Raw genomic sequence first — 12750 nt, 5'->3', positions numbered from 1 at the left:
TTTGGAAAAATGTGCCTATTGGATTGATCTTTAGATTTAGATAAGTGTACACTTTAATTATTTTCCCCTGAGTATATCTTTACCAGAATCTCCCTCATTAATTCACCTTATAAAGAATTAAATTTTAATTATATGAAATGTATTGTATTAACTAAATTACATAAATTAGATTGAACAAATTAATAAAACAATTTAGGGGAGTACTGTCTTCATGAATACAAATTTAAGATCTAAGATTTCTGCTTATGTATACTTATGATTAAGACCATTTTATGATCATACTGAGTATCAATTTATATTTGTTATTTTACATTTGTCTTTCAATCTTGGTATGTGAATGAACTCTTGTGAGACCAAAATGTTTTAAATACCAATGAAAGGTGTTATTAGTTTTAATGACAGGATAATTTATTATATTCAAGATTATATAACAAATTGAATGCCTGTTTGTATATTCCTTATCTTATTTTGCAAAGCATGAAGTGCACGGAATCAGAAGAAGAAGAAGTCACTAAAGGAAAGGAAAATCAGCTTCAGCTTAGTTGTTTTATTAATCAAGAAGTCAAGTATCTTTTCACAGGACTTAAGTTGGTAAGGACAGCTATAGTTCATTCTTGTTATTTGGAGATTCTCTATTTGCAGGTGCACTTGTTTGTTTACTTTGCTCATATTTGTGAGTGCTAACCTTTATTTGTAAACCCAGCATTAATACTCATGGTGTGTTCATGGTTGTTGTAGACATGTTCACAGTGACAAATATTGAGCATTGCATTACTCACCAAAGGTCCACAATGGTGATGCTCTGTGTTTTTGTTTCAGCTCTCATTCTAAAAACAGTTGTCCCTTTTTTTAAAAAAAGACTTTTTACTTGTTTTGGCATAGAGGAACTGAGGTGCAGTGGAGGAGTAAGAAGATTCACTAGAGACAATGGGGAACAGACCAGGCAGTCTACCAGGCAGACAGAGTAGGGAGCAGCAGCTGAGACAGGATAGGTGCATTAGCTCTCTGACCCAGATTGAACTCAGACCATTGTGGTAGCAGCACTGCGACTCAACCCGTAGGCCACCAGGAAGGCCCTAACAGTTGTCCTTTTTGAAATAATTTTAGTGCCACATGTCTTGCATTTTTGTTCATGATTTTACTTTTAAAATGACTACAGGTATAATGTTGAGCTGCTGTCTTGTGTTTAAAGCACAAGAATTCCAATAACCTTAAGGAGAAAATAACATTTGGCAGATAAGCTTCATTTAAGGGTGAATTAGAGTGTAGTTGGCTGTGATTTCAGTGTTAATGTATCAACTGTGTATGTTAAGTAAGCAGTCATTAAACAGAAACACCTGGAAAACAAGGTTGTATGTTTATCAGTTGATAAAAATGTGCTGAGAGGACATGGTGAGGAATAATATCTCTCAAGAGAAGTTCACTTTAAAAGCATACAAATATTAGTTAACTACTAAAAGTCATGTAACAAATTAATTGCAGACTGTGAAGTTGACAAGGACTCTCCAGGGTATTTCTTAAAAATTTTATGAAATTCCAGGAAAACTAAAGATTCTTGGAACTTGTAAGTGATAATGATATTTAGGATTGATGATAATATGATAGCTTACCTGATGAATAGCATTGTACCCAATGTACTTGAAAACATCTGTTCCTGAGATGATGTACTTACTGTCAAGGTAAAATTTTTAGGTGCCTTACTATCATTTGTTCTGATTATTCGTGAGTAATTTGGCTCCAGATTTCTGTACCTCTCCAATACTGAATACACTTATTGAAGCATTAAAAAGTGACTCTACAATGATTCTTTTTATATTGCAATTAGTAATTTTTTTTAAAAAAGATTTATTTATGCTTACAGGACTGGGGTACAGGGCAGAGGTGTGGTGGATGAGAGGATTCACCATTGACAGTGGGGAACAGAAAAGGTAGATTGACAAAGTATACTGCTGAGGGCTGCAGTGGGCGGGGTCAGAGGATGTCTGCCACGCCATGTGGGTCAGCTCCCTGGCCAGGGATCAAACTCATTCTGCAGTGACTTTGGAGAGCTTCATAATGGGGTGCTTTAACCTGTTGCGCCACCAGGGAGAGCCTGCAATTAGTAATTTTTAAAATCAAATGTAAAACATTTTTATACATGTGTAACATGTTTTATTAAAAAATAACAGTAAATTGCTTTAGCTGATTTGTATGTTTATATTAAAGTAAAAGCATATTAATCGTTATATTTTTTTCTTATAGTATTAGAAATAATAGGTAATGGTTATTTGATAAAAAAAATATATGCCGACTTGCTTTCTGTAAAATAATTCTTGTAACTTTCACAACAGCATTATATAAAGATACAAGTCTCACCATTTACAAATGACACGGAGATGTAACTATCTTGCCTAAGGTTCTTTAAGCTGTAAAGGAATGGCAGTCATGATGATAAGCTACAAACTGAATATTTCCCAACATTTGTTAAATTAACTGAGGATTTCTGTTACAACCTTTTTCAAATTTAACAATAATTGATTGAAAGCTTATACAGTAAAATGGATGAGGATTTCCTTGGCTTAATTTTTTATTTTTTAGGATTAATTTATTTATGTGTTCAAACTGGGATATAAGGCAGAGGTGCAGGGAGTGAGAGGATTCACCAGAGACAGAGTGGAGAGCAGAACAGGCATACTGAGAAATACACTGCTTAGAGGAATAGTGGGAAAGAAAGGAGAGGTCTGCTGAGACCAGAGAAATCTGCTTCTCCATGTGGGTCACCACCCTGGCTGGGGATTTAACCCTTGCTCCACCAGGGAGGGCCCTTGGCTTAATTTTTAATATTATGAATATTCTGATAACCTATAAGTGGAAAAATGCCTTTAAAAGCTTTCATGTGGCCCTCCCTGGTGGCGCAGTGGGTTAAAGCACTGCACTGAGAAGCTGAAGTCACTTCCGCATGAGTTTGATCCCTGCCTGTCCCGGAGGTGACCACATGACATGGCAGACCTCTCCTGACCCGCTCGCTGCTCCCCTCAGCAATGTACTTCGTCGATCTGCCTGTTCTGCTCCCCGCTCTGTCTCTGGTGAATCCTCTCACCCTCCACATCTCTGGCTTGTACCCCAGCTCTGTATGAATAAACAAATAAATCTTTTTTAAAAAAAAAAGCTTTCATGTATTACATAAAATATAGCATAAACTCTTAGGAACATTTGGCTCATAATTAAGAACTTATAGCCATTATTTTGCATTCTGAGGACTTCATACCAGTATGTTATTTGATATGTTATAGAATTGAATCATATGTCAGCATTGGTTATGTACTCAAATTTACTCCTCCCTGGTATAAATCCATACTGGTATGTAGATATTGTATGCTTTCTGTTGAGTAATACTAACTTTAAAAAATTAAAGGTCTTCTGTGTTTCAAGAAAAAAATTCTTCAAAGTAATGTTTGATCTTAATGTTCCTTTTTAGCGACTTCAGGAAGAAATCACCAAACAGTCTCCATCATTGCAAAGAAATGCTTTGTACCTCAAATCTGTAAGTTGTACATTCCTTTTGAAGTTGAGTTTCCTAGCATTGAAAAGTTTCTAGTTAATTAGTGTTACTCAGTCTTTGTGTTCTACTAAAACAATTTTTAAAAAATTTTGTGTGTGGTATTAGCATGTAATGGGATTTTTTTCCATGTTTTCTTCTCAGTCCAAGATTAGCCGACTACCTGCTTACTTAACCATTCAGATGGTTCGATTTTTTTATAAAGAGAAGGAATCTGTGAATGCTAAAGTTCTTAAGGTTAGTAATGAGCTTTAGTTTAAACAAATGCTAAGACTCTTTAAATGTCACTCTAATTTACAATAAGACCTGTTATTTATTCCTTTGAAATTTCTTCCAAACACTGTAAATAGGAGACTTATTAACATTAGGAAAGTGGTTTTTTAGCTATGAGTATGTATTGTATTGAAATTATCTATGGTTCTTTTCATTTTAAATCATACATATGCCTCACTACTCCTGCCCTCCAAGCATCTGAATTAAGTAGAGCCTGAAGTATTAAATCTTTCAAAAGATTTCCAGGTAATTTTGATGGGTTCTCTCTGCTCCTCATAAACAGTGCTGTGGACCATATCCTCAACTGTAAAGATACTGACCCACTAGGTTTGGGGATGGAAGTGGGGTAGGGCATAGAATAAAGGCAGTACCTTTCTTCTACGTGAAAGGAATATAAATAACTGCTGCCCAAAGAATACTTAAATTGTAATATCTTGATATAGGTACCAACCTTACTAATTTGCTGTTTAATTTGCTGTTTGGTTGCCTAAGCTGTGCTGTATATCCAGAGTCCCTGACCTTTGGGATGGATATATATATATATATATATATATATACACACACACACACATCTTGAGCTGAAATTTATAATATATTTTTTAATAACCTTAGTATTATTTGAGAAGGTAAGTATAGTTGAAGTATCTACTAGTGTTAAATTTATTTTATTTCATTTTAAAAGGACATAACAGGAAAAAGAAGCACCTGTGTAGTCACAGGTGGGCAGGAGGTATCTAACTTTAAATTTCAATATTTATTAATATTGTACTTATCATTTATTTCTATGTAAAATTGTATTTCAGATTTAAAAGTCAAGTGAGTATATTTGCAAGTTAACTCTTGCTGGTTTTAGATATTTTGATTATTTTCACAGCAAATGGTCTTAATTCTGAAATACTTCTCTTGTTATATAATTTCTGGTCATTCTTCTGTGGTCAATTTTATGGGTTAAAATGTCTGACAGTAAAAGTTTTAAATATTTATTTGTAAAAATTAGGAACAGATTCATTCTTGAAAACAATCATTGTAGGTTTTCATCTGCACAGATTTCCATGTGATTTCTACAATTTTTTAAAAATTTATTGTTTTTGAATATAGGATGTTAAATTTCCTCTTATGTTGGATGTGTATGAACTGTGTACACCAGAACTCCAAGAGAAAATGGTTTCTTTTCGATCAAAATTCAAGGATCTAGAAGATAAAAAAGTGAATCTACAGCCAAAGACAGTAAGTTCTTACAGAGATTTTCTTTTAAAGATTTATTTATTTATGCATACAAGAACAAGGTACAGGCCAGAGGTGCAGAGGGTAAGAGGATCCACCAGAGAGGGAGGAGTGGAACAGTCAGATTGACTGAAACACACTGCTGAGGGAAGAAGCAGGCGGAACAGGAGAAGTCTGCCACACCAGGTGGGTCAGCTCCTTGGCAGGGGATTGAACTCGTGCTGTGGTGGCTGTAGACAACCTCACAGTGCTGAGCTATCCTTGCACCTCTAGGGAGGGCCCTCTACTCTAAATATTTTTAATATTTAATCATTGTTTAACAATTATAGGTATTGTTAACTTTTAGCAAAAATGTATGAGACTGCTTCATTTAACATATATAGAAATTCTACATATATTCGTTCAAGCATGCCTTTCAAATTTTAGGTATTTATGGCTTAAGAAAAACAATTTGCTGTTTGTGGTAAATGGGTACTTGATAATAGAGTAAGGCTCAATATTTTCTTTCTCCCTGCAATCTGTACTTTATAGTCCTCTTATTATCTACTCAAAACACATAAATGTTGTGTAGTACACTCTACATTATTATTCTTCCTCATGAGACATGATGTAACCTCCATTTTTAGTGGAATTTTTATGAACTATTGATTCACTCATACCCATGGTTATGCAGCAAAGTGTATCTTTAGTCAGTGCTGCTGTTTGCCTATAATTGGTATAAAATTATAACTTGGCAAATTTACAGTTAATACATACTTTTATTTTAGGGTTAGATAAGAAACAGCTAAATTATATACTGGATATGTTTTCCTGATAACTGGAAATATTTTCAAGGTGATGTTATGTATCTAATTTAAAACTTTATGTAGGTTATCATTTATGTATGTAAAAAGAAAGTTTCTTAAAAATTCAACTTTGAGAATTGTAAAAGAATATGCAGTTATAAGAACTAATACAAAGAAGTACCTTTCACCTAACTCACCCTTGTGATAACATGTTATAATGCTTCTGGTGTTATGAGACCATTGTCTTGTACAATGCCATGAAAATTTCTTTCTTTGTTTTCTTCTAAGAATTTTATAACTTCATTTAGACCTGTGATATGTTCTAGGTTAATTTTTATATATGTGACGAAGTAAAGCTCCAAATTCATTGTTTTGCCTGTAAAAATTTACTTGTATCAGCACTGTTTATTATCGATTATATGGTCTTCGTACACTTACAGGCACCATAGATGTACATTTCTGGACCCTCAGTTTTATTCCTTTGGGCTATATTATCTGTCATAGTAGTACCATATTTGTGATTATGTAGGTTTGTAGTAAGGGTTGAAGTTGTGTAGTAAAGCTATAGTAAGGATTGTAGCAAAGTGTGTGCATGTCCCTCTCTGTCTTTGGTCTTTTTTTTTTTTTTTTTTTTGGTGTGATCTTCTAGGGATATAGACATCTTTTAGGCTTTCAATTTGATTTATCTAGTGCTTTTAAATGTGTAGCTTTTGTCTTTGCTCTAGAGACTACTTTTTAAGAAGGTAAAAGGTAGGTAGGTAGGTAGATAGGAATGGTTGACCTAATTGACAGTTTTTTGTTGTAGGTTCCTTTTATTTCTTGTCACTCAAGCTATTTTTAAACAGCTTGCATCATTTTCATTACCATTGTAGTTTTCAAGAATTTTGTGCTCATATGCCTAGATTTTTTTTTTTTGTATTATACACTGAAAATGGGTTGAGGCCAGAAGTTCACTCTAAATATCTTTGTCTATAATAGCCTTACCTCTTTATAGTAAATGTAATTTACTATGAAGTGGCAGGTTCCAGTGCTTCATTAGATTTAATATTAGTCGTGGCAATTTGGCTTTTGGGGTACAGGCCAGAGATGCGGAGGTGAGAGGATTCACCATGGACAGAGTGGGGAGCAGAACAGGCAGATCGACGAAGTACACTGCTGAGGGGAGCAGCGGGCCGGTCAGGAGAGGTCTGCCACGCCATGTGGTCACCTCCGGGGCAGGCGGGGATCCAGGAATCGAACTCATGCGGAAGTGGCTTAAGCTTCTTAGGGCAGTGCTTTAACCCTCTGCGCCACCAGGGACGGCCGGCAGTTGTTTTTTTTTAAAACATGTGTAGCTTGATAGTGTTTTGATAAATTTTTAGAATGCGATTTTCCTTTTCTGCTCTAGAACACATGCATTCACATGTATGCTGTACTTTAGTGGTTTTAAAGTTGGTCCTGTAATCGAAGGGTCTGTTACTATACATATAATTGTTTATTGTTAAAGTAAAGGACCCTCTGGGTTTGTTTTTTGTTCACTACAGTATTTGGTAATGTAGACTATCTTTGCTTTGCCACATTTCATTGTAGAAGGATAATTTGTGGAATAATTCTCATTGAGAATACACATTTTATTTCCAATATCAGGATTTAAAAATAATTTTTTTTTTCCTCAGAGTGACAAAAAAAGTAGTCCGCAGAAAGAAATTAAGTATGAACCTTTTTCTTTTGCTGATGGTAAGTGAAATTATCATTTCATTTGGGTTATTATGGGTTGTTTTCCTTTTTTAAGGTAACAATTACTGTCTTGCCATGTTTTTTCAGATAAGCTTTCAAAAAGAAAGAAGTTGGGTTTCTTGAAATATAATTTACCTTATAAAATGTATAGTACAAACCACCTTTTAGTGTGCAGTTGTATAAATGGTACCATACTTCTTAAGAGAGCTTTCATGATGCTTTTACTTTGATTTAGCAGTAGTATCTTACTGAATTATTTTACTTCCTAAACTTCAGAGATCTTGCTTATTTCCTGACTTGGCAAAGTACTTATGTACTCATTGTCTAATATTACTGGGTTTATATTTTTGTTTAGACATTGGCTCTAATAATTGTGGATACTATGACTTACAAGCAGTGCTAACACACCAAGGAAGGTCTAGCTCTTCGGGTCATTATGTGTCATGGGTGAAAAGGAAACAAGGTAAAGATTTCATTATCTTTTTCACTTGCTATATATGGTGCTCAGCTTGTTTAGTATAAACTTTATATAGCACAGTGGTTTTAAACTTTTTGCTCTCAGACCCCCCTACATTCTTCATTTCTGAGAACCCCTGAGAATTTTTATTTACTGTTACCTACTGTAAAAAATTAAACTCATTAAATGGCAGTAATAAACTACTTATTAATGTAACTTTTAAAAATACTTTCCAAAACAGAAAAAAAAAAAAAGCAAAGCAGTATTAATACACATTTTTTGGTTTATTTGGCTTAATAAGGAATTGTTAGATTCTTCTGTCTTTCTTCATTCTGTTGTTCATTTTACTTTGTGTAGCTCCTGGAAAATTTCAAAGCACACTATAGTGAATGGGGAAAGGCAAATGTTTTAGTATTGTTTCAGAAAGTCTTCATGGATCCCCTGAAATGTTCTTTATCATGAGTAGTCCCTGGACCACACTTTGAGAACTCTTGGTATTGCTTACAACTGCAATAGCATGAAACTACCCAGTACTTTTCATGTAATAGAACTCTGAATATTAATCTTACTTTTTGTCTCAACCTTTAGATGAATGGATTAAGTTCGATGACGATAAGGTCAGCATTGTGACACCAGAAGATATCTTGCGGCTTTCTGGTGGCGGAGACTGGCATATAGCTTATGTTCTACTATATGGCCCTCGCAGAGTTGAGATCATGGAAGAGGAAAGTGAATAGTAATGTTCATTTTAGCTATTTATGTTTAGGTGTGAAATAAATGTTATTTGTTGATCTTTTCTATAATCTAGGGCTTTAGAGGAAGATGCTTCCATGGTTTTAGGTTTCCCCTCACATCGGACGAAAGCGGGTAGAAGCAAACCACTCTAATGACAACTTACAGGAGAGAAAATACCTTTTGACTGTGCTGTCTTGTATTAGGTGGCAGAATGATTTTTTAAAAAGTTTCTGCATTGTTTAAAATTCTGGGTCAGAATCTTCTGGACAACTTTTCTCTCTGCTCTTTTCAGTCCAAGATTCAGCAATCAGATGTTTATTACACACCTACTACTCGATTATTTGTTGTTGTTCTTGCATGGTTTAAACCACCATTCAGTAGCTGCCCATCCTTTGCCTTATCTAACAGATTTTGCCAGGAAGGTGGAAACGAAGTAAGCGTTGCTCTCATTGTGTAACAGTGCTGCTGTCCATATCCCATGGAACATGGGTACAATCAAGTATTTACCCAGCCTGACAGTGCTGGCTTTTCATGACTTTAAAATAAATTGTGATCAATAATAGTACATATGATTATACATTACCTTGTCTCTCTGATGTACTATGGTTTGTACATTGAACTTTGCAATGGTTTTGTAGTAATCAACCTTAAAATTTTGTTGATAAGCTCTGGCTGCTTATTTTTAGAAAATGAGGATATTTAATAATAAAACTATAAGAGGGATTAACAGCTTTGACCTCAAGTCTTTTATCTATTGAGTGTTGGAGCTTCAGTGAAGTATAGGTATGTTTAATACTATAGTTTGTGCAGATTTACATAATTTGCTGTTAAGCATCCATTTAAAAATGTTATCTTGTTTGCCTGCTTGCATCATAATGTTTAAAAAAAAATACTTGTAAAAGTAATGGGAGTTCTTTGGATAATAATTGCAATATTGTCAGTCACATCTGTCCCTTGGCTCAGTTTGTGTTTGTTTTTACTGTCCTGTCAATTCCCAAAAGGTTAATGATTCTCAATTTAATAACAATTTTTACAATGATGGTAGAAATACCAAGAATACAAGGTATTTCAGTATGGTAGGTTTCTTACATTTAATATCTTCTGATTAATTTCTCATCTGTTTCAGGAGCTTTACATTGGTAGAGAAAGAATAGAATATTAAGCTAATTTGTCTCTGACTTTCACAATATTTTATAATAAAGTTTTGGGGATTATCATGAAATCTTACATCTTTGCTTATGCTCTTTCAGTGCTCTGCAGAGCATAATACTGGTAACTTTTAGATTCCTAGAGAATAGTTGCCATTTTCCACTTTGAACAATATGGTGTAATCTGAGAATAGAAGGATATTAGATAATCATTACAGGGAAATGTTTGTAAGTAGCTTCCTTAGCTAAATTCTTACTATTGGCAATCAATACTCTTTGTTTTGAGGGAGGGTGCAGAATACAATGGGAAAGATGAGACTGTAAGAATTGTAATGATTTTATCTACAGATATGATGCTAGTAACTTTAAGTTTTTAAAAATCCATTCTTACTTGGTTTCAATAATTTTGAGGACATAAATTTAGCTACAGAATGATAATTCTCTGGTTTAAAACAACTTATATCTATCTTATATGGAATCAGTATTCTAAAATTTTAGTTAATTTAAAAAATATGATTTATTTCAAACAAGCATTATTCCAAAGGTATTTTATGTTTTTTTAATTAAGGCATCTTTAGAATCTGACCTTACATATATAGTCTTTGAGAAAGGAAAGTAGGCAAGATAATGTCTGATTCCTGAGTGTGCCTTATATGCTGTGCAACTAGCGCTGAGGCCCTTTCGATATTAGAGCATCATGGTTGGACTAGCAGGTGAAGTTAAGCCTAAACAAGAACATTTATAGTGTAGTATGCAATTATATTCTTTTCAAGGATTCAAAACGTTGGTGACCTAATCTTAAGAGCCCCAAAGTATGTTATTTATATGGGATCAGGAAAAAAATAGAAGGTATTATCTATCTCCAGCCATTACTGCATAGTGCTTTGGTATTTCTAGGATGTTTTCACCCACACAGCATTTGAACTTCATAAATCTCTGAGCCAGGTATCCTTACTTTAACAATTTAAATGCCCCTCATTTCTTTGAAAGTTGGTGGTTTGGCAAACATTTTCTGTAATGGTACAGACAGTAACTATTTCAAGATTTACAGCCCATATAGTTTTGTTACAACTGCTTATCTTTGCTGTTATAGTGTGAAAGGAGCCATAGATAGTTACTACATAAATGAGGATAGCTGTGAGTTGATAAAATTTACTTATGGGGAAAAAAAAAAAAAAGGCACGCTGAATGGACCACTGTTTGCCAAGCCTCTGATTTAAAGTATGAGTGAGACTGTGAGACTATAGTGACAGTTTCAGGAAGTCTCACTCTTCCTGGGAATTGTAGAGTAGCAAGTCAAATTTTTAACTACTAATTTGGTATATAGCACATCCTAGGAAAACACCATTTCCCTTAATAGCACTTACTGACTTTATTAGAAATATATTTAACAAAAATATATATTACATGACCTTGAGGTCACTTTGGCTGTTTTCCCAGTCCATCCCTACTTGCCTCTCAAACCATGAGGTCAGTTACTAAGAGCCAGTATGTGTTCTGTTGTTCTTGGAGCACCAGCGAACTGTACAACTGTTATAAAAAATGTTTATTGTTTACCAAAACCAGTGGACCTCTATGAAATGCTGCTTGGTAACAAAATCTTATCACAGTTTTAATAAAAAAGAAAAAAAAGAAAGAAGCTAACTATTTGTCTCATTGTCATTAGTTAGACTTTCTGCAAGGTCACTTAATCCAGACTTATTCAGTGCATTAATCAGATTCTCAGGTGTTGCATGTATTCCCTCTTGATCTTGCCAGGCAACAAGTAGCTGCCTTGCTCTCATCTTCATATCTTCGCTATCACACTCAATCTGTCGAATTTCGGAGTCTTTCATTTCCAAATAGGGAGCCAAAATCTTCCATTGTTCACCCAGTTTGTTGGCAAATACCTCTATTTGTTCCCCTGTTACAGGTTTGTCTCTCCGAACATCAGGACCTAGAAAGAAAACAAAGGAAAGGTAATTATGTATAAAAGGCAGGGCCTGCCCAATTCAGAGTATACAACAAAACTGAGACCTTATGGGGGGGCTCTGAAATATTACTTTTAGTAAGTTTTATTTTAAATGTAAAACATTTCCTTTTTATAGTCTCCTTGGGATGAGTATCATTCTTAAATCAAAGTCTACATTTTACTGTATAAAATATTTAGAAAATTATTGTCAAGCAATATCTTAAATCCACACTCTAAGAAGTAAAGCTGAGATAAATGGTCGGTGTTGACAGCTATATCACCTTAAATAGCATATCTCTGAAAGAACCCCAATCTTTTCTGTTTGTAAAATAACCAAGAAAATTCAGTTCTTACTTTCATTTTCCTTCAGTAAGGCATCATTATCCTCCTCATCTTCATCCTCACCTGTTTTTATTTCTTCAGAAGGAGGCTAAAACAATATGAAGTGTGATTAAAATATATGCCAATTTCTAGAGTTATAGTACTGGGGGTAGACCGCTTTGGTTTAGATAAGAGTGGTTAGACTCCCACGTATAGGGCAAAAAACTTAGGAGTGTTAAAAATGAATGTGAGCTAAGAACTGCAATGGGACCTGGAGAAGAGCAGACAGAGGAAGACTACTTCAGAATTGGAAGACCCCTCTCACCCCCAACCTAGGAAGACGGGGTGCATTCAAGAACATGGTAAATTGGTTTGCAAATATTTAGCATATGATAATTATAAATACAAGCTCTAGGAAAAACAGGGAGGGGGTAGCAACTGTGTCCTTAATTTGAGTAGTTTACAAGATACTTTTTATATATTATACATTATTGCATTGAAGCAATAACTAGAAAACTACGTAGGAAAAGAGACTAGACTAGAAAGAAGGCCCAAGTTGCCCCACTTCTTAGTAATAAACAATACAATATATTGGCAAACTG

The 12750-nt window shown here is 34.4% G+C and overlaps 2 protein-coding genes across 2 annotated transcripts in view; one reads left to right on the top strand and one right to left on the bottom strand.

Moving 5' to 3' along the window:
• USP14 (ubiquitin specific peptidase 14 (tRNA-guanine transglycosylase)) overlaps positions 1 to 10382 on the top strand; it is a 33380-nt gene extending 22998 nt beyond the window's left edge. The window contains exons 10-16 of the mRNA XM_004683774.2: positions 477 to 591; positions 3458 to 3523; positions 3683 to 3775; positions 4910 to 5038; positions 7476 to 7536; positions 7892 to 7999; positions 8582 to 10382. Of these exons, the coding sequence (XP_004683831.1) occupies positions 477 to 591; positions 3458 to 3523; positions 3683 to 3775; positions 4910 to 5038; positions 7476 to 7536; positions 7892 to 7999; positions 8582 to 8730 (721 nt within the window). The 3' untranslated portion in view covers positions 8731 to 10382. The remainder of the gene's footprint in view (positions 1 to 476; positions 592 to 3457; positions 3524 to 3682; positions 3776 to 4909; positions 5039 to 7475; positions 7537 to 7891; positions 8000 to 8581) is intronic.
• A 1025-nt stretch (positions 10383 to 11407) lies between these two features.
• Positions 11408 to 12750, bottom strand: part of THOC1 (THO complex 1) — a 33323-nt gene continuing 31980 nt past the window's right edge. Inside the window, exons 20-21 of the mRNA XM_004683773.1 lie at positions 12182 to 12257; positions 11408 to 11812 (exon numbers count right to left, since the gene is read on the bottom strand). Coding sequence (XP_004683830.1) covers positions 11517 to 11812; positions 12182 to 12257 — 372 coding nt within the window. The 3' untranslated portion in view covers positions 11408 to 11516. The remainder of the gene's footprint in view (positions 11813 to 12181; positions 12258 to 12750) is intronic.

This window comes from Condylura cristata, unplaced genomic scaffold, assembly GCF_000260355.1.
Source record: "Condylura cristata isolate star-nosed mole 26May11 unplaced genomic scaffold, ConCri1.0 scaffold00016, whole genome shotgun sequence".
Classification (NCBI taxonomy): domain Eukaryota; kingdom Metazoa; phylum Chordata; class Mammalia; order Eulipotyphla; family Talpidae; genus Condylura; species Condylura cristata.
Note: the sequence above shows the minus strand (reverse complement) of the source record. Positions and strands in the feature narration are given on the sequence as shown.